This window comes from Delphinapterus leucas, chromosome 10, assembly GCF_059928025.1.
Source record: "Delphinapterus leucas isolate spDelLeu-1000000601 "Yukka" chromosome 10, BTC_Dleu_Yukka2, whole genome shotgun sequence".
Classification (NCBI taxonomy): Eukaryota; Metazoa; Chordata; class Mammalia; order Artiodactyla; family Monodontidae; genus Delphinapterus; species Delphinapterus leucas.
The window spans coordinates 101,977,742-101,999,273 of NC_143138.1; the positions used below are offsets into that span (position 1 = coordinate 101,977,742).

General features: G+C 60.0%; 1 protein-coding gene across 5 annotated transcripts in view; it reads right to left on the reverse strand.

Moving 5' to 3' along the window:
- Nucleotides 1-1,462: 1,462 nt before the first annotated feature.
- FBLN2 (fibulin 2) overlaps nt 1,463-21,532 on the reverse strand; it is a 74,838-nt gene continuing 54,768 nt past the window's right edge. For 2 of the 5 annotated variants that reach the window (XM_022562538.3, XM_089919792.1), the window contains 14 exons: nt 20,343-20,523; nt 19,322-19,531; nt 18,617-18,730; nt 18,020-18,121; nt 15,985-16,125; nt 11,866-12,000; nt 9,891-10,028; nt 9,240-9,383; nt 9,001-9,129; nt 8,513-8,638; nt 6,276-6,392; nt 5,491-5,619; nt 4,291-4,414; nt 1,464-2,336 (listed from right to left, as the gene is read on the reverse strand). In XM_022562538.3, the coding sequence (XP_022418246.2) occupies nt 1,979-2,336; nt 4,291-4,414; nt 5,491-5,619; nt 6,276-6,392; nt 8,513-8,638; nt 9,001-9,129; nt 9,240-9,383; nt 9,891-10,028; nt 11,866-12,000; nt 15,985-16,125; nt 18,020-18,121; nt 18,617-18,730; nt 19,322-19,531; nt 20,343-20,523 (2,148 nt within the window). In that variant the 3' untranslated portion in view covers nt 1,464-1,978. The other 3 variants (XM_030759415.2, XM_030759416.2, XM_089919794.1) reach the window with 3 other exon arrangements.

Here is a 21,532-nt window from a genome sequence, read left to right on the forward strand (position 1 = left end):
GTTGGGACCACCAAATCACATTTCTTCAAACCAAGGATCACACGTTACACCCCACAGTGTCAACAGCAGGCAGAGGCCTCCTCCTTGGAATGATGTCTAGGCAGAGTTAGAACGGCATCTGAGACCCCAGTCGTCTGACATGGGGCGGGGAAGATAAAGACGCGAAGGGCTGGCTTTCAAGCCTTCCTGAGTATACGTTCACCCTCAACACCAGGGAGCCAAGGCAGGTCCCCACTAGAAAGATTCCTCTGCTTTTTAGGTGATCTGGGACAGGGGGTGGGGGTAGAATTCTGTTGTGACCGCACAATTCTTTACACAGGGGGAGGATGCTGGCATGACACCATCTCAACTTTCTTTTTTTGTATCTGATGCAGCTGTCCCGGGAGCAAGGCTGCAACTGTGCATGCAGGAAGCAGGGCCGATTCCTAAGCAAGAAACCAGAACTAGAGTTTTAAACCTTGGTGTCAGAATTCCTAAGGGCCTGATGGGGTGGACGATGCCTTCACTGCATCTGGCAAACTCAGGGTTGCAGCTGTGTGCCGCCCGCTGGTTGAGATGGCCCCCTGGTTAACTCTACCTATAGGAATGGAGTGCACCGGGGTACGGGGGGTGGGGAGGTGCTCGCTGGACGGGCATTGCTGCCTTTCATCTAGACCAGCACGATGGCCAAACCTAAAGTCCATTCCCAACGTGGAAGAACTGGGGTGCAAATGGAGAGAATCGGAATCACAGCTGAGGGGAAAGGATGAATGGGTTACGCAACAACTACGTTTGTCCAGGACATTAATATCTCATGAGGCTTAGAGAAACAGGCAACACCATCTCTCAGCTCCATTATACCAGACGGCTGAAAGGGTGAAGCCGAGCTCACTCCGGCCTTTGGAACCTGACAAAGTGAAATGGACGTGGCAAACCTGAATAGCCTTGTCCTGGAAGACATGTAGTCACATGAGAGACGATTCACTGGATGAACTGCTAATGACTGGAGGGCACTCCAGTCTCATTTTGCAGGTTACTCCTACCTCCCGTGATATGTCCCCATAGCCCTGGCACCACTGGTGAAGCTATAATACCGACAATGGCCAAATACACTGGGACACAGAGTTACAGCCTCCGCAGGATGGAACACCAATGGAAAACGGCTGGCCCGAGAGAGAACTGGATTTAGCTAACCATTAGCTCATTTCTATGCTAAACAGTCTCACGCACGTTCGTCATTAGGTGCGAAGAGCAGTCGGTCAGGTGACAAAAGTAACACTAAACGTAGATGTCCAGCTTCTGGACAGCGTCCAAAGTGACAAGCCAGGTGCAGCCCACATGTGGAGGAGAGGAGGAAAGAGGGAAACGCAGGCGGAGGAGAAGAAGTAGGATCAGAAGCGAGCACGCTCCCACTGCCATCCTTTCAGCAACCCAAGGTGAGGCCCGAGGCGGGGGCCCAAGACACGCAGGCACCGCTGGCACACGCAAACACTGCACAAAAGGAAGCGGGTTTTCTGTTTTCATTTTTTTACTTCATAACCCTTTTGTACTATTTGAATATATATATATATATTTGCAATATACATGTACTACTTTTATAATTAAACAAAAACACTTAAAAACGATTTTAAAAAAAAGCGAAGAGCTAATCACAGTGGAACATGAAACAGAATATCATCACTGGGGACAGGTCACCCAGTTGAGTCCAAAATCTCCAACGTGGTCGCTGATTCCAGTCTTGGTCATGTCCAGCCTCGGATCCTCCGACCCCATCCACGGGGCACCAGCAGTGGCCTGCGCAAAGCTCCCTCCAGGGGCACAGGAGAGGCCGAAACACCAGGAACAGGTCAGCAAAATTAAGTTAATTTACAGGGTCAGAGTAAACTGGCCACAGCGCCCGCCCCCCACGCGGCCGGCAGGGAGCACGGAAAGAGGCGTGCGGCCGGGGCACCGGACCAGGGAGGACCGGGGGCTCCACGCGCTCGTCCGCGGCCGCGCCTCACAGGGCAAAGGTGGTGAAGAAGATGTGCATCTTGGCCAGGAAGGTGGTGACGGAGCCCTGCCGCCATAGCTTCATCTCCACGTCCAGGGCGAAGTCCCGCGGCTCGCGCACGGACCGCTGCAGGAAGACGACGCCCGTGTAGGCGTTGAGGCGGCGCGTGCCGAAGTAGCCCTCCTCGTTGCCCTTGGTGATGGTCAGCGCGATGGTGTCGCCGGCGAAGGCGGGCACCGGGCTGATGCGGAAGATGTGCGCCGGCACCAGCAGCCCGGTCTGGAAGTTGAGCCGGTAGTACGTGATGCGCGCCGGCGCGTTCTGGCACTCCATGAAGTCGTGGCACAGCGCGCGCTCGCACTTCCTGCGGGGCGCACGGCGGGGGCGTCAGCGGCGGGCTCGCTCCCACCCCTACACTCACCCAGCCCGACCGGGCGCAGGCCTGGGCGCCGGCCCCCAGCCCAGCTCCGCCCTCGGCAGCCTCGCAGCCTCTGCCGGGTCACCTGACCTCCCTGGACCTCAGCTTCCTCGTCCGTAGGACGGGTTAGTGGCCTTGCGGTTTCAATGGTGGGAAGGGGTGAGGTTATAAACATGCGGGCTCTCAGCACAGCGCCAGGTAGCTTGTCATTCTTACCTCCCTGCCTGCATTCTTTCCCTCGCACACTGCCTATGTGCATGGATTCCCTGGCCACGGTGTTTTTACTGTTGTAATCTTTTCTCAGATTCCCTTTTCTTCCATGATTGACTCTCCTTCGGAGCCATTTCCTCTTCTGACTTGGGATGGCCTGCCCTTTCCCCTCTCCGAGGGTCAGAGAGCTCTGAGTCACACCTGCTCCAGAGGACGCCGGGAACTCGGCCACGCTACAGGACCATGATGACAGAACCTGCACCAAACCCCACGGGGCCCAAGGCTTCGATTTCTAAGCTCAGCAACAGTCTGGTCTCTTCTGGGTGCAATGAGACACTGTCACCTCCATCACCAAATCCCTGTCTCAAAGCTCAGTGCTTCCAAAATGGCTACCAGGGCTCAGCAGGTCTAGTGGATGTTCTGAGCAGAGTTCCCCAACTGGGGGACCACAGTGCCCAGCCATGCAGGGTTGGGATATGACGTCACCAACACATGGCACTAATGCAGCACCAGGCCATGCCATACACTCTGTAAACTCATGACGTGTTTTCACTCATGCCGTGCTGACACCCACCCTGGGGCTGGCGCTACCATCACCCATGTTGCAGGCGGAGCAGCTGAGACCCAGGGAAGGGAGGTCACCTGCCCAGGGTCACCCAGACACAGTCACCCAAGCGTCCCAACACACCTGCACGTAGACACTCCCCAGCACTGTGTGTATTAGCAAGCACGTCACAGGGTCAGCAGAACAGCCGGCAAGTAAATCACGAGCGCATACATGCTAAGAAGTGCCACCCCGGGCGGGCTGCACGCACAGATGCAAAAGACGGCGACCAAGCGGAGAAAGCAAGCTTCGAACAACCGAGCACATCCACATGACAGCACCGTGCAGAGAAAAGAAGATGGACGCTCCAGCAAGTACTCTATGGAAATGTATGTTTAGTAAGGAAAGGACAGGAAATACGGCGAAACACCAAGAGGCATCACTAGGGAGTGTGGTCACCAGCCTGCGAGATGGCCCCGGTGTGTCCCCTCCTGTCACTCACACTTTGAGTGTTGCCTCCCAGGGTACCCCATGCAGTGCTGGACTGTGTGGCCACGGGCAGAAGTGATGATATGTCACTTTTAGGATTAGGTTAGGTTACAAAGGACCTTCACTTGCCTTCTTCATGACCCGTGCTGGGAGAGCTCCAGCCCCACGGAGAGGCCACATGGTGAGGCACTGAGGCCTCCTGCCCAGAGCCATGAGTGGGCAGCGGGATCCTGCAGCCCCAGTCAAGCCTTCAGAGGACCCAGCCCTACGCGACCCTTAGCCAGGACCACCCAGCTAAGCGGTTCCTTGGCTCGTGACCCTCCAAAACTGTGTGAGATGATAACTACTTGTCATGTTAAGATGCGAAGTGCTGGGAAGAACTCGTTACACGGCAAAAGATAACGTGTGTGTGTGTCTGTGTGTGTGTGTGTGTGTGTGTGTGTTTGAAAGAGAAGATTTTTTTGTGTGAGTTTTCCTCCTTTCATGCTCTATGCTCCAAGCTTTCTGCAAGGTGCTCTCTTGTACCATTTATAGTCATCAGACCACAGACCTGGCAGTGGGGCCTGCGAAGAGCAGGAGGTGGTGAAGGCATGCGCCGGTCACCTGGCCTCCGCCCTGGGCAGTGTGGATTGGCCGAGGCCGGGTGGGGGCACTCACGTTTCAGAGACCCGGACGTAGTTTGGGGGACACTCGAAACGCAGGCAGCGGAAGCCACCCTGGATGTTATGGCAGGTCTCAGCCTCAGAGCAGTTGTGGGTGCCCAGTGCACACTCGTCCAGGTCTGCGGGGAGCAGAGGAGGGCGATGGGAGGGATGCCCAGAGCTGGAGACCCTCGTCCGAGCCACCCCAGCCCGCCCCAGGGGCCTGGGTCTCAGAGCAGCTCGGCCTGTGGGCGCACAGCTCACATGCCACCCGAGCGTCACATACTCCCGTCTCTTCCACTCTGTACAGTAGCCAAGGGCCTGGGAGCCTCTGTGCTGCCAGCACAGGCCATTCCCCAGCCCCCGCGCCAGGAAGGCCAGGGAGGAGGGGTCGGGGGAGATGTCCTGAACGCGAACAGGTTTCCAGCCTGAAGCGCCTTCAAGAGCCAGAATCACGGCGGCGTCTGAGCCGTCCAAGAAGCCCGTGCTGTGCTCCCACCATCAAGCAGAACAGGGCCTCAGGCTCAAAACTGAAATCACGCTCTAGGCACATAAAGTCATCATTCCTGCACAGCTGTTTACGGCAGGTAAGATCCTCACCTTTTACAGAGTCCAGACAGATTTTTTTTTTTTTTTTTTTTTTTTGCGCTACGCGGGCCTCTCACTGTTGTGGCCTCTCCCATTATGGAGCACAGGCTCCGGACGCGCAGGCCCAAAGGCCATGGCTCACGGGCCCAGCCGCTCCGCGGCACATGGGATCTTCCTGGACCAGGGCACGAACCCGTGTCCCCTGCATCGGCAGGCGGACTCTCAACCACTGCGCCACCAGGGAAGCCCCAGACAGATTATTTTTTAAATTAAAAAGCAGATAGCTCTGCAGCCACGAAGGCCTGGCCAGCTTCTGGGACCCCTGAGGCTTCTCTTGAATAGGCTGGGTAGGTCTCCTGTCTTTAGAACCATCCCACAGGACCCCCGTCCCGCTCGCAGGGCAGGGCCCAGAGCAGAGTCCAAGCCTCTAAGCTGGGTCAAGCAGCAGAAAGACTGCCACCTGCCTCATCCCAGGCGTAGACCTCGGTGAACACGGCCACCAGTGGCATCGGCCATTCTCTGCCTGTGCACTTGGTGTCAGAGCTCTGGGAGCACAGCCAGCTGCGTGAGGCTTCTGGGCCTGCCTGGAGGCTGCCTAAGGCCCCGGTGGGGCGGACCCCGCACTCACCCTTGCAGGACCTCCCGTTGGCCGTCACGGTGTAGCCGCGCTCTGGGCACACGCACTGGTAGCTTCCTGGCACGTTGATGCAGCGGAAGGTACAGAGGATGCCGGCGCCCTGAGCGCACTCGTCAATGTCTGCCAGAGAGAGTTTCAGCCCCTCGTGAACCCTGGGTCATCCTGCCACAGCAGCGGAGCCTAGGGGCCCATTTTACAGATGAGGACGACAGGGCTGAGAGAGGAAGAGAGCTGCCTGAGGCCACAGAGCTCACAGGACCCGCATTCCAGGGCTTGCCTCCCGGGGCCGCCCCATACTTGTTACTGCCAGCTGAAGGCCAATCAGGTACCAGACAGGGTGTGGACAAGGTACAGCTGACCCCTGAACAACACAGGTTTGAACTGCACAGGTCCACTTACACGAGGACTTTTTTCAATAAATACTACAGTACCTCGCAATCTGTCCTTGGTTCAACCACAGGTGCGGAACCGCAGATACAGAGGGCCGACTGTAAAGTTATATGTGGATTTTTGACTATCGGGGAGGGGAGGCCCTAAACCCTGTGTCATTCAAGCATCAACTGTAATTAACTTAATCCTTCGTCCCACTGACGTCAGATGTGGGAAGCACTTGTCCAAGGTGGCACAGCCAGGAAACGCCCGGCTGGGACTCAAACTCTGATACGACGCTAAGGCCTCCGTGTGCCCTGTGTCCCCGGCCCGGTGGGGACTCGAGGAGCCTGGCACACGGGAAGTGGTGTCTCTCAGGAAGGGGGCCCTGGGCAGAGGAGAGGTACCTGTGCAGGTATGCCCGTCCTCGGCCAGCTGGTAGCCCTGGCGGCAGTAGCACTGGTAGGAGCCATAGATGTTGGCGCACTCCTGGCTGCAGCGCTGGGCCTCACACTCATTCACGTCTGCAGACAGACCGACCAGAGGTCACTGAGGTGTCCTTCCAGCCCAGAGTGCCAAGGTCCAGCTCACCTGGAGCCTTATCTTGAGAGACCATCAGTTCCAGCCTCCCCTCCAGGCCGATGGGGAACCAGAGGCCCAGAAAAAGGCAAGGAGCCTGCCTGAGACATGCAGTGAGGCAGGGGCAGTAATGTATTATAGCTTGCTGGTGCAGTCCCGGCCTACTGCCTAGAGGAAGCAGCCACAGGTGGGGCTCAGATCCCCGCACGGGGAGCTAGATGCTGCCCTACTGAGGGTCCACAGCACTGGGTAGAGATGGCTCCGGGAGATGTCACCTAGGTGCTAACAAGGACCTGCCCTTGACCCCCAGGGCCGGCCCTGTATGGGGGTGGGGGAGGGGTGAGAGCCGGCCTGCGAGGCAGCGGGTGAGCTGTGTGAGTGGAGGACGGGTGAGATGGGGCATCTGCTGGACTCTGAGTTCCTTGTGGGCAGGGACTTGTCTCTCATTCATCCAACCAAGACCTGCCGGGCTCCGACAAGCGCCAGGCCTGTGCTGAGCGTGGGGACAGGGCCACGAGCAAGATGGACAACCACCCCCCGTCATAGAGCTGATGTTCACGTGTGTGCTGGGGAAGAAGCGGGGGGATTAAAGGGGCGGAATACCTAGTACGGAAGAAGGTGGCGCGTGCTATGGGAAGAGAGCAGAGAAGGGGCAGGGGTGCGTCTGGGAGGGCTGCAGTGTTAGAGTCGTGCGGGCATCTGGGGAAGCGTTCCAGGCAGAAGGCACGGTGAGAGCACAGGCCCCGAGGTGAGGGTGCGCCCTGTGCACGCACAGAAGAGCGAGGAGGCCGGTGTGGTCAGAGCAGAGTGCGGGGGACGGGGTCAGCTCACACATGGCCTTGAGGCCACTGTCTGACGCATGATCCTGGGGACCTCACAACATACACGGCTTTCACACAAAATGATGGAAGCCGTGAGTGAATGAATGAGTGGCTTCTCTCCTCTACCAGGCTCTGAGCTCCCGGGGGCCAGGGGCCACGCTGGTTCCATCTCTGAGTCTCTACCGTCCAGCCACAGATGGAGCTGGAGAGAAGTGGCCTGAAGTAGGGGTGGCGGGGGGGAAGGCAGAAGGGCCAAGAAGTGAACGAATGAACTACAACTAGGGTGGGAATGATGCTCCATCCCCACGGCTGTCTGCACCCAGCCTGGCCGGGGGGAGGGCTCACAGGTGGCTGTAACCCCCGTGAGTGAAAGGGAGTGACGGGGTCTGTTTTGGGAGCCCATCCAAGTGCTGTCTGACACAGCCAGGCCTGGGGTCGCTCCCCTGTCCCTGGGCTGGTCCCGTCCCACAAGAGGCCAGCTCTTTGGCCAGGCCAGGCAATCAGAGAGAGGTGCATGGCCTTCCCAGGGGTCTCAGCAGACTCACCTCCCCAGGAGGGAAATGAGGAAGGCACCTCCAGGGGAGGTGCTGGGAAAGACGGCGCCAGCAAATGGGGCCAGAGACCCCACATCCCCTTTACTCATGGGACCCCTCCCCACTTCACTGAGCAGCCTGGGACCCCTGCACCCCTCCATGCTAACCCCACCAGACCTGGCCCAACCACACCATGAACACAGGTGGGAACAGCGTGACGGTCCCTCACGCGTCCCCTCCGTCAGCCCCAGGCGCATCCCACATGGGTGAGTTCACGTGCTCGGTTTAACACACAGCGTATTTAAGTTTAGATCCACCAGCGACGTGTACAAACCAGCAGACTTCGCATAAATATCTAGACTTCTGGGATCTGGAAAACCAAGATGGGGTGACTCTGGAGGGCACTGCCAGGTGCTGTGTGGCCGCCGGGCCGTCCGCGTGGCCACAGGCCTACCTCTCGTCTCACTCACTCTGCCCCCCGCCTGAAGCCCAGGGCACCGCGGTCATGACCAGGGTCAGCACCTACCAAGGGGCAGAGGCTGGGCCGTGCCCCTTGCCTGCCGGGAGCTCCCGCCCAGGGGTGCACACAACACACACACCCAGCCCTTGGGTCTGAGATGGCAGTGGGGGGCCCTGGCAGGAAACAGCGTGCAGCTGAGGCCTGGGGCCCTGCACGGGGGATCCACGGGTCAGAGGCCGGGTCAGCCGTACCTTCGCAACGCTTGCCGTCGGCCGCCAGCCGGAAGCCGGAGGCGCAGGAGCAGCGGTAGGAGCCGAGCGTGTTCTCGCACGCGTGCTGGCACAGGCGGCTGGGCGAGCTCCAGCACTCGTTCACGTCTGCGGGGCGGGCGGCAGGTGCAGGGCCTCAGGGAGGGCGGAGGGGCCCTGGACACCAGCCACCTCCAGCCCCAGGGAGGAGAGGGACCCAGGAGCCCAGAAGGAACGCGGGGGAAGAGGGAGCAGGGGAAGACGGCAGAGGAGGTGTTGGACAGAGACCAGAGGCAGACATGGAGAGACAGACGGCACAGCAAAGGGCAAGAAAAGAGCAGAGCCGCAGCTGGACAGGACGGCAGGAAGTCTGTCCAGCCCAGAGAGGGCCGGTCATGTGGTCAGGGCAAGGCTGGCCGGGGGGAGGGCCTGGGGCAGGTGGGCACCTCTCAGGGCAGCCGGACGGGGTCCCGGCCACCAGTCCCACCTACCGACGCAGGCGCGGCCGAAGGCGTCCCGCTGGAAGCCAGGCTTGCAGTCACAGCGGTAGGAGCCGGGGAGGTTGTGGCATACCTGCCCCTCGCCGCAGCGGTGCACGCCCGCCTCACACTCGTTCACGTCTGCAGGGGGAGGCGAGCAGGGCACCCTGAGGCCCGGACTCTCCCCCTGCACCAGCCGCCCCGGCCCAGGGCACCCGGGAAGCCAGAGGCTAGGGGGAGGCGGGCCTTACCCACACACTTGGTCCCGTCCTGGCTGGCGTGGTAGCCACGCCCGCAGATCACTGGGTTCCTCTGGCACGTGTAGGAGCCCACCGTGTTGATGCAGCTGAAGCCTGGCCGACATGGCTCGGAGAGTGACGTGCACTCATTGATGTCTGTGGAGGGGGGTGCGGGTGACAGGGAGCCTGCTGTAGCCCCTCCTGGAGCCCCAGCATCTGAGTCCAGGGCTGCACTGGGAGGCGGCCAGTCCCGGGCCCCAGACCAGTCCAGGTCGGGCTGGCAGGTCAGACTATCCAGTCCCTGAGTCCCAGGACCCGTGGGCTTTCCCTCCCAGAACCCAAGCGCTGTTGGGTAGGTAGGTTAAAAAAACGTGATACACCTTCATCCAGTCCAATCCCACAGATGGGTAAACTGAGGCCACAAGAGAAGTAACTCAGCCGCGAGCAGACAGTTCAGGATAATAAGAGATTCCATTCTGCAAGTGCCTCGCGGGGCCCAGGCACTGACACATCCATTCACAGGGGGACACTGAGGCCGGGAGGGGGAAAGTGCAGCAAGCCAGGCCTCCCTCTTCTGTAAAGCCCTCAGAGCCTATCCCCCCAACGACCTCTCCTAAAGACCCCCAGGGCCAGGCAGACACAGCCCCTCCAAGCCCCACTCACCCACGCAGTTGCCCTCGGGGTCCTGCAGGAAGCCCTCCATGCAGCGCTGCCGCGCCTGGCAGTAGAAGGAGCCCTTGGTGTTATGGCACACGGAGCCCGCCTGGCAGTTGTGTGTGCCCAGCTCACACTCGTCCACGTCTGCCACACAGACCAGGCTGGGGGTCAGGGGCCGGCGGGCTGGCAGGCCCCTGCCCGCACATCCCCACAGTGACCTTGACGGTTACAAAGGTCTTCTGCGTCACAGGGAGCTGCCGTGGCCCATGCCAGCAGTAACAACAACGTCACCCCTCACGGAACGCTGCCGTGCTACCAGGCGTTGTCCCAAGGGCTCTGAGACGTACTTATTTACTCAGTGCTTACATGTACCCAGAAGCAGGCTATGACGAGCCCCCTCCTTCACAGGGGAAACTGAGGCACAGGCAGGGTTCCATAGCTGGGGCACTGCTTCTGGGCAGCCAGGCTTGGAGCTTCCAACGATGGAACTGCCAGACCTGGATGGCACCGCTGTCCCCACCTGCGGTGTGGCACCAGCAGGTCACAGGTGCCCCTCCCCGCTGTGCAGCACCCAGTTTACAAAGTGCAGGCCCCATGCTTCCCCTGTGCTTCCCGCACAGCAGGCGTGTCGGGCTCTTTCCAGACGAGGAAACCGAGGCACGGAGCAGAAAGGGGACACAGAGGGCTAGTGGCACAGCCGAGACCGCCTCGGCCTCCTGACGGCCTGACCAACCTTGTGGGTCTGTCCATGTGTTGTTCATCCATCCACCCCCTCCAGTTTCCAAGGTTTCCACCACTTTCCCAAAGGAGCCCAGCCTCTAGGCAACCCTGTGCTGGGTTCTAGAACCCCCTCCAAGGACCCCCGGGAGGCTGAGAACACAGCCCCTGCCCAGCCACTCTGGTCTAAGAAGGAGGCCCTGGGATGAGAGGGGCGGGGGTGCTGGGGCGTCCAGGGAGACGGCCCCCCTCCCCACGTGTCAGGGTTCTCTAAAGGGGGCTCACCGTGGATCTGTGTGAGCCCTGTGGGCATGTGTGGGTGTGCACAGGTGTGCGCCGAGGGGCCTGGGCTCGTCTCCTGCCAGCTCACCCCACCCCTGCTCCACGCCCAGCTCAGGGCGCGGCATGGAGTGCGTTCAGCACCTGCCTGAGCTCCCGCCGACCTCAGAGTCGCTTCCCACCGCCATTTTCCGGGCTTGCAACAATGGAGCACTGCTCTGGGTCTCACCTCCTGGGTGACTTTCTTCTAGACGTTTTGAGTTAAAATAAAACGCTTCCCGTCACGGGTGAAACAAACTCCCAACTGCTCGCCTATCTGGGCCTGCCAACCCCGCAGCCTCCTTCCACCGGCAGCGTGCTCTCACCCGAGACGCCCTTTCTGCCCTTTGTGCCAAGACTCCTCCCCTCCCTAAGGGCATGGCACCTGCTGTTCCCTCTGCCTGGAACACCCTTCCCAGGGGCCTCTCATCCTGCAGGTCTGCGCCCAGACATCACCGCCACAAGGGGGCGGCCTCTTTGGACCCCACCTAAAGCAACACCCAGCCCCGCGTGCCTGTGGGCCCGCCGGTCCCCCCATCAGGAGGCCAGAGCCAAGAACACACCCCCACCGGTACCCCTGCCACCCAGAACCCTGCCAGGCCCACAAACGACACTGGGGAAGCATCTGCTGAAACGGTTCAATGGAACCTCTCTCTCTTCTGAGGCGGCTAGAATTTTCTGGTAAAAAGGACAGAAGTGACCGTTCTGTGGGAACTGAGGCATAGGGAGGGGAATAACTGACCCAGACACACTTACTTCGGGGGCCACCCCACCCCCCCGCCCCAGCCTCTGCCCCTAAACCGTCACAGGAAACCCCAGGGCTGGGAGCTTGCCAGAAGGGAGAAGGCTCTGGGCGGGCCAGGTGGGCTGCAGGCGGGCTGGGGGCGGATCAGAAGGTGGGGCGGGGGTGGGGAGGTGGGCGGGGCCTCCAGCCAGCTCGCCTCACCTGTGCACTCGCCATCCTTGAGCATGTAGCCGGACTCACAGGTGAGAGCCTTGTAGCAGCGGAAGGAGCCCACCGTGTTCATGCAGTGCTCGCCCCGGCTGCACGTGTGCAGGTCTGTCACGCACTCGTTGATGTCTGCGGGGAGGGTGAGGCCGTCAGAGGCTGCTGGGCGCTCCCGGTACGGCGCATGCGCTGCCGGCCAGCCGGCCCTGCCCTCAAGGTACTCACTTCCCAGAGAGCAGCACGATCTGTGCAACCACCCGTTCAACAAAGATTTATGGAGCACGTGCCATGGCCCCAGGGCTACATGGTGAACAGGACAGACAGAAAGTCTGCCATGGTGCGGGACACTCAGAGCGGGGGGACAGCAGACAGACAAACCTAAGAGGGAGGGCGGTCCTGAGTCTTGTGCGAGAGAGAGCAAAGGAGACCAGGAGTGGGAGGTGCAGGGGGCGGAGGTACGAAGGATGCTCAGGGCAGAGGACACTCGAGCAAAGCATTTGAGGAGGTGCCAGAATGAGCCGAGCACGTATCTCAGGCAGAGGGGACAGGCCGCCAGGCAGCCTCAGGCTCTGGCCCAGAGGGGTGTGACTGGGGCGGGAGAGGAGAGCGTTAGGAGATGCGGGGGAGGTGGGAGCCGTCGAGGGCTCCAGCAGAGGAGGAAAGTGGGCTGACGTATTGGTAACAGGGTCGCCTGGCTGAGTGCAAATACTCCAGGGGTGAGGGTCTGTTAGACTAGGAGACGATGGGGCTTAGGCTGCCGCCCACGGAGGCGAGGAGAAGCAGTTGGGTCCTGGAAGTGCTGTGAAGGTCAAACCGACAGGATCTATGATGGATGCGACGAAGGAGAGAGAAAACGAGGAGCCCATTGGTCTTGGCAAAGCTTTCTGGACGAGCAGCTCTACAGCTGGGGGCCCAGCACCCGGGCTGGGGCCAGATGGGAGGAGCAGGCTCACAGCGGAAGGTTGGGAGCCCTTGACGTCACACTGGGCTTGAGGATCAAGCGGCAGCCAGAGGCCTGCCTCGGAGCTCATGGAAGGGGTCTGAGGCGAGACACTGACTTGGGAGTGGTCACTGCTGAGGTCACCCGGGGGCCGAGTACTGACGCCTGGGATGCGCAGGTGGGGAGGGGAGAAGCCAGCAAAGGAGGGAAAGAAGTAGCATCAGGGAGGGCGGAGGAGACCCAGAGAGGTGGCCAAGTCAGACGTCCCTGCAGGTGGGCAGAGGACACCCCGTGTCTCCGCCATGCTCCACCTGGCAGGGGAGGTACAGCAGTCGTGCGGATTCGTTCATTCACTGGACACACCTTAACGAGCAGCTATTCTGTGCTAAGCCCAGGTGGCCTAGAGGTGTGTCACAGCCTCTGCCCCCAAGGAACTGCCAGTCGGCAGGCAGGGAGAGAGGACAGGTCAGGCGGAGACGCTGGGGAGGAAAGCGGCACAGCCCTGGGCTCAGGCCAGAGCACTGCCCGCTGTGGGCCCTGCGCTGTCACAGCTGCTCTCAGGGACAGTCATGTCTGAGCTGAGCCTACCAGGACGACAAGGACCACGTGGAGAGGAGGGGTACAGGGCTGTGGGGCAAGAGACTGTCCCAAACTCACAGGTGCACCAACTGGTGTACAGGCCCGGCCAAGGCTGGTTGGGTGGGGAAGAGGAGGAGGAAAAGGGAGAGTTCTGGTCCGTGGTTTCCGAGGAAGGGTTGGCTGGGCCAGACAGAGACTTCTGATTTATAAGCTGGATTGACAGAGAGAGATACATTCTCAGGAGCCCAGAAACGTCATGGGCCAGGAGCGCCCCCTAGCCTGGGAGGAATCATGGTGAGAGATGACAGCAGGCACCACTGATTGTGTGGCTCACTTAGGGACAGGGCGGCTTACAGGAACTGCCCTCGATCCCCCAGTGATACTGCTTCACAGATAAGGAGCTAGGTCTCACAGAGGGGATGTGACTGAAGTCTCCCAGCCTGCACGGGACAACAGCAAGAACAGAACCCAGAGCGCCCAGCCCTTTCCCCACTGCTGCAGAGTGGGCCCCAGAGACGGGGCTCCCATCGTCTCAAAGCCAAGCCCACCTGGAACACTATTCCCAGGGCCCAAGATGTTCCTCAAAGGACAGGGCACAAAAGGCCAACAGCAAAGCACAGGGGATTCCCCACAGAGGTCACCTGTCTGTTAGAAGTCCTGTGGACTTGGCACTGCCCAATACTGTCCCACTTCAGCTTACATACCTCCAGTGATGGGGGGCTCACTACCTCTGCAGGCTGCCTCAGTATAACACATTTGTTGAATCACAATTATGGCATCAAACACTAGCAAGTTCTTTACATGGACTCATGTAACCGCCACAGTGACCCTCTGAGGTAGACATTAGTCCTCTCTTTTCACAGGTGAGGAAACTGAGGTTCAGAGAGATCAAATGACTGGTCTCAGGTCCTACAACTAGAAAGCGGCAGAGCCAGGATTTGAACCCAGCCAGTCTGGCTGCAGAGGCCACACTCTTAACCCGGGCACCCGTCTCCCATCTCACCAGCCAGGGTTAATAGAACATGCCTGGAGCTCACAAACGCACCGCAGAAGACACGTCTGTGGATGAGCAAGTGATGGAAAGAACGAGTGCTCACAGATGAGATGAACACATAAGTGGAACACAAGGACGAAGAGGAGACTGGGGTCCGTGCCGGATGATAAGGAAGGAAAGGCTGAAAGAATGACCATAAACTTTGCTGAATGGAATGCACCTCTGCTCTTTCATCCCAGAACCCGTTTTCCAGCTGCCCGGCGACCCCTTTCAGGACAAGGTCTTCTCTCCAGGCCGCCAGGGAACCCTGCACACCTGCGTCCTGGGAGGGTGCTCACAGGGTGGACCGCCTTTTCCCAGACACACACAGACACGACCTGGACGGGAGGAGCTGCCCTGCCACTGACAAGCAGGCTCCAGAGGGCGCATGTTGGGCCGGGGGCTGGAGGCCAGGGGCACACATGTCTGCAGCGGCCACTCCGCTGCCCGGCGGCGGGGGGTGAGGAAGAGGACATGTCCAGGTTGGGCGTGGTCCCCAAGCACAAGGACGACACACGGGGGTCTGGGCACGTGCAGTGCAGTTCTCACCTCCACATGTTTGTTGCAGCCGTTCCTTCCTCCCTCACGCCCCTCCCAACTCCCAAATCCCCATCGTCCTTGGAGACACGTGCACACGCCACCTTCTCCAGGGAGTGTGTCCAGACGCTGCCAGCTGGAATGGCCTCTCCCTTGGCCTCTCGTGTCCCTGCCACAGCATGTCCCAGTCTGCCCCGAGCCCCCGCTACCCTGGGTCTATCTCTGTTCAGGTCCGTGATGTTTCCTCCACGAAAACACCAGACCCCCAGCCATGGGAGAACAGCAAGTCCTTGCTGCCCACAGAGCAGGCCTGGAGCCCCAGCCCTGGCCCACAAGGGCACCGAGAGGCAGGAGGGCAGGCGCATGACTGAGCACCAGCCCATCCGTGCACAGGCCGGGACCTGGGTACCAGCCCAGGCCAGGCCTCCGAGCCCCGAGGTTAGAGGTGAGGAAACAGGCTCAGAGAGGCGAGCACTACTGCTCAGGGTCACAGAGCAAATGGACGCCTAGCTGGGGTATTTGCCTCTGAAGGGGCTCTGGCCGCATCTAAGGACAATCTCAGCAGCTGAGGTAAATGCACACTGTGCCCTGGGCTCTGGCTACGCAATACACACGTCACATCACCTCCTAACGGGGAGCAGTGCCCTCAGTGCTCCCTTTTCACAGATGATAAAACGGAGGCTTGGGAGGAAGTTCAAGCCCACAGAGATACTAGGGGGTCCTGCTTCGAACCCAGGCCTCCCTATCCTGCTGCCCACATGTCTCAATGACCTCATTTCAATGACCAGCCAGGTCACACCTCAGACAAAGTTCTGACTCAGGCACATCCCTGGGGAAAGCAGCTTCCCGGTGGCGTCGGTGGAGAAGCAGGACACGAGGGGCACAACATGGAGCATGGGGTGGCGGGCCGTGCTGAGAGCTCATATGCAAAGGGCAGGCCCTTTAGCATGTGGCTGCAATGTGGCGGGCTTGGCGTGGAGCGGGGCAGGGAGCCGTGACGGTGGCGGCAAGCGGGGCTCTGGCTTACCCACGCACTTCCTGTGTGCATTGAGGATAAAGCCCTCGGCACAGAGCACTGTGTGGTTGACACAGTAGAAGGATCCCAGGGTGTTCACACAGAACTGTCGCCAGCTACAATCGTGAGTGCCCAGCAGGCACTCGTCTTGGTCTAGTGACGGCCGCGGGAGGAAAAACAGAAGGGCCGTTAGAGAAGCGTGGCCCCCAGTGACATGGAGCCTCCAGTGACAGATGGGGAAACTGAGACCCAGACGGGCAGGGACCTGCCCAGGACCTCCCAGCCCATCATGGTCCCTCTGGGCTTTGGGCCCAAGTCTGAGTTTGTCCAGTTGAAAGATGTCAGAGCAGGAGCCCTAGCAGAGACAGGTGGCAAAGTGAAGCTCAGAGAGGGTGGACAGCCTCTCCAGGGTCACACAGCGGGCGGGACCAGAGGCCGTCTCCCACCCATGCTCTGGAGACCCTCTACCTCCACAGGCAGCCACGGGAGCCACACAATGGCAGGAGCTGCAAACCTAAGTGCTTAGGGGGCCAGGCTGGAGACATAAACAGGAGAAGGGGCCAAGGGGGCTCTAGGGCACTGCGGAGCCTGTGCTCTGTCGAAAGGGAGACCAAGGCTGTGGGCTCCTTGTGGACAGATGTTACAAAGTTTCAAGAAAAACCTGAAATTTGGACATTTAAAAAAAAGTCTTGAGCTGTCACTGCTGGTAACTTGTTTGATTATTTTAAACACATGATAAAATAAATATCAACTGCAGGACTCCCCTGCGGGGCAGGCTACACCCACAAAACGCCCTCTGCATCCTCTGGCCTGGACCCCACAGCCTCTACCACTGGGGGCGCTGCAGAGAGAAAGGGAGGCCTGGAGGGATAGGGACACGGGCCCATGGCCTGAAGGAGTCCCAACCCAGAAGAGATACAGTCCTCATGCCTTCAGGGCCCTGGGAGATGAGAAGCAAAGCCAGATCTGCCCCCACCATCTGAGAGAAAGGCCTGTCAGTCACCACCATGCTGTGTGCTCTGGGCAAGTGTCCTGTCCTCTCTGGGCATGAGGATGGTTTTCATCCACACCAGAACAGTCCTGGGCAATCGGCTAGAGGTGGGTTTCGGCTTCTGACAGAGATGTGGGTCTCTTCCCAGGCAGACTTAACCCTGTTACCCATGGACCCAAACCAGGTTCATGTCTCCTGAACTTGAACCTGAAACTAAAGCATTTCCTAGACCATCTGCACGCTGTCTGCCTGCCCTGTCTCCACACACAAGGAGGTGCTCAAGGTGTCATCCACTGTGGGAACCACCCCAGCAGGTGTCAGATCCGATGCCCCCCAATTCACAGGGGGAGGTCCCAGCCCGCAGAGACCCCATCGGGACAAGACCCAGACTGAGCGGGTTCGTAAGTAAGGGAGGCCTGTGCTTTTAAACCTTCTTCGGCCCTTCTGTGAAGGCAGAGTCACCAACATCCACCGTCCCTCCTTGATTTCAGAACTGAGAATGTGCCCTCAGCTGGGGCTGCCTCTCCCCAGCCTTGTTCCCCATGGAGGCCAGCCGGAGCGATGTCCTGCCGCAGGACGACAGGGCAGGCACTGCCCTCTGTCGGTTCCACCCGTGGCTGGGACAGGAGCAAGGCGGTCACAAACCCAGTCAGGCCACTCAGATGGGGTGACCCTCGAGGACAGAGCTAGTCAGAGCATGACCCAGGGAGTCTCGGGCCTCCCCCCATCCAAGACCTACTAGGTCAGACCCCTGGGGCCATGTGGACTTCTCAGGATCCTGTGGTCCCAGGCCCACAGGTGACCCTGTTGCACACTGAAGTTTGCAGAGGCCTGCTCCAGGGAGTGGCGGGGCCGCGGCCAGCCCGTGTGCCCACCTGGGCTGCACGCACACCTGGCACGTGATGTGGGCAGACGCAGCTGTTTCAGCTTTGCAGCTGGTCGTCATGGCAGCCACACCTGCTCCCCGCTCACCAGCACAGCGAGGTTTGGCCCTGGAACACCTCCCCCGCTCCGGGCCCACTCAGGTGTGCGGGGCCCACGGCAGGGGGGACTCACCTTCACAGGACACGCCGTCCGCCATGATGGCATAGCCGGGGAAGCAGGAGCACATGGCGGTGTCCCCAACCACGCTGCACACCTGCTTGCAGGGCCCGTTGTCTGCGAGGAAACCGCACAGACGTCAGAGACCACGCGGCTCCGGCCTACAGGGCACCCCACTCCTGCCCCTTTCACGAGGTCACCCCTTCAACCCGCTCACACACCGGCTGGTGTCTGGGACCTCCCCCAACACACCCCTCCCTCAAGTAACAGGGATGCGGGTGAGGAGGAGGCAGGAGGACGGAGGGGAGGAGAGGAAGGGTGCAGAGAACGCCCGCGCGTATCTGAACGCGGCCTCTGTGATGCCTGGGCGAGCAAGGATTGTACTCTCTCAGTTTTACAGAAAGCGAGGCTGAAAGCGGCTGATGGGCCATCCTGGGGTCTCCCACGCCTGCCCCAGGCTGCACCCTCCATTCTCACCTCTCACAGCTCCTCACCCAACCTCCGACGGCGAGGCCAACCGACCCCCCGAGCCCGAGAAGCAGCACGTCCCGGTGGGGCCACCCCGCACACGTCCAGCCCTGAGGGCTCCCCGCCTGCCCACGGTCAGCTTACCTTTGCAGGTGTTGGGCTGCGGCACGGGCAGCGCGATGGTGTTGGGGACCACCTGGGAGGATTCGGGCCTCAGCGCTGACTCCTCGGCGGCCTCCGGCTTGGGGCGGTCACCGTCTGTCACGGACAGAGCAGACAGGAGGGGGGTCTCGCGTCTTCAGGCAGCCTCGGGCCCTAACAGGCACCATGCCGGGCTCTCGAGGTCGGGGGGCGGCTCATTTTACCCACCCCCATCCACCCCACGGGAGAGGAAACTGAGGTTCAGGGAGGGACGCACCTCAGGCCAGATCCGTCTCACAGCTAATCGGGGCAGGGAGGGTGGAGGAGGACCTGTCTGTGGCCTCAAATGAATCTACCCCGGGAAGCTGGCAGGGGGAGAGTCCTCCCAGACCAGGTGCCGGAGCCTGACCGCCACGGGCCCGGTACTGGGGACGCGGCTAGGTAGGCGAGGGCCTCCGTGGCCCAGGTCCTGGCCCTGCACTTGAATCCAGGGTGGGCCGCTGGGGCTGCCCTGCAGATGGAGCCCCAGGAGGGAGCCCGTCTGCCTGGCCTCACAAACCCATCGCTGGGGACCCTCGGCACCGGTGGGTTCCACAGTGTGGGGTGGCGGGAAGCGAAGTCCCCCACGGTCCCCACCCGAGGAACACCACGCTCTGCGGTCAAGATCAGCCCCGCCCCAGCACCTGCCCCGACCATCCGGGCCCTCACCTGGGCGGCAGGTACGGCCATCGTCCTGCAGCGAGAAGCCAGGAAAGCAGGCACAGTGGTAGGACCCCACGGTGTTGATGCACAGGTGTTGGCACAGCTCCCCCGGGAGGAGCAGGCACTCATCCTGGTCGTCACCGGGCAGGCTGTTGGGCAGCTCAGTCTCCGTGCCCAGTGACAGGGCCTCCCGGCTCGTCAACTCTGCCTCTGAAACTGGGGCAGGGGTCCATGCTCACGATGAGACCCAGGCTGGCCCTAGCAAGTGGTTGGGACCACAGGCCCTCAGGAAACCAGATCAAGTCTTCACCAGAACCTTCTGTGTGCTCAGCTGAGACAGCACGATGAAGGACGGATGGGTGGGTGGATGGGTGGATGGGTGGACGGATGGATGATGGATGAATGGAGGGGTGGGTGGATGGGTAGATGGATGGGTAAGTGGATGGGTGGGTAGATGGAAGGAAGAATAGACGGGTGGATGGTGGATGGATGGAGGGTGGATAGAGAGGTGGATAGAGGGGTGGATAGAGGGGCGTGCGTGGGTAGGCGGATGGATGGACGGGACGGAGGGGTGGTGGGTGTGGGGGTGGATGGAGGGGTGGACGGATGTGTGAATAGATGGATGAGAGGATGGGGGAATGAGTGGTGCAGTGATGGACCAGAGGAGGGGAGGGGGATGTGTGAAATGGATGGGTGCATGGGGAGGAAGAAGTATGGATGTGTAGGTGAACAAGGAAGCAGGAGGGTGGGTGGGTGGAGAGTGGAGGGAGATGGGTGGTACTAGTCGGGCAGAGTGGATGATAAGTAGAAAACTGAATGAGGCCACCATCTCGAAAATAACAGGAGCCCATCATGGGAGGCCACAGAAGAACTCTGTCCAGAGCGGAACTTGTGCCTTGAACCACAGATGAAGGTGACCAAGGTCCCCACAGAAGGCCAGAGGACACCCAGCCTTGCCTAGAAGCCCCAGCAGTTCTCCCCCGTCGCCCAGCTGGCCCATATGCCTGGCCTGGGGAGCAGCACGCACCTCTCCGTGGTACAGCCTCAGGCTCCGGAGGCTGGCGGACCTCGGGCACGATGAGGGGGTCTTCGCCCTCACAGCAGGAGAGCATGACGTGGTTGCAGGGGTAGCCGAGGTTGGGGTTGGACTCACACGACTGGCCCTCGGCCCGCACGCGGAGCCCCAGGCCGCAGCAGTCACAGCATTGCTGGAGAGAGAAGTGCCGTCACTGCCCAGCCCGGCCGCTCAGGGCCTTCCGCGTGGCCTGTGAGCCTGTGGGACTCACTCTGGACCCCCAGGCTCTGGGGAGGGGCTGATAAATGGGAGCGAATTCACCCTCGTCTCCACATTGTGCCCGGGATGTGCTCTCTGGGGGCAAAGGTGTCATCTGTCCCCATTTCCCATGTCTGGCTCAGCTAGTGCAAGTTTTTTGCAATAATTCATAAATGGCCTCTTACGAAAAGAACTACAAGTTAACCCACAGCCACACCAACTAACTGCTCCCATGTTTACCAGCAGACTGCAAATCTATTCAGGCTACCTAAAAGGCAGCACTTCCCTTAAAGTTACAGATAAGAGACACTGGGTGAAGCTTTCAGGAGAGCTTTTAACTGGGGCTGACTCAACTTGAAAGTACATCTTTTTTGCTCTCCCCCTTCCTCCTTTTTGGAACAGATGTGATGGCTGGAGCTCTAGCAGCTATTTTGGGTCATGAGGTGACCTTAAAGATGGAAACTACAAGCTAAAGATGATCAAGCAGAAATATAGAAGCCTGGGTGCCTGAAGATATCACACAGATTCACCCCTGTCCCAGACTGCATGCCTCCAAAAATAAAGTCTTTGATTCGTTTAAACTACTGTGGTAGACTGATTACAATAACAGCCCCAGTTGTTCACTCTTCACTGTGTCCTCTGTCTTTGCAGTCTGACAGTACAGTTCCTCCTGTCGAAAGACAGGGTGCATTTCCCAACCTCTTGACTGTGCCTCATGACTTGCTTCGGCCAACAGGAGGAGACAGAAGTGACAGTGTGCCTCTTCTGAGCCCAGGCCTCAAAAGGCCTTGCACACATCTATTCCCCATGTTGGAATCCTGCTCAGCCACTACCTAAACAAGCCCAGGCTAGCCTGCTGGAGGTTGAGACCACATGGAACAGGGAAGTGTCATCCCAGCTACGGCCATCCTAGATCTAGTGCCAGCAGAACCATTAGCTGGTGG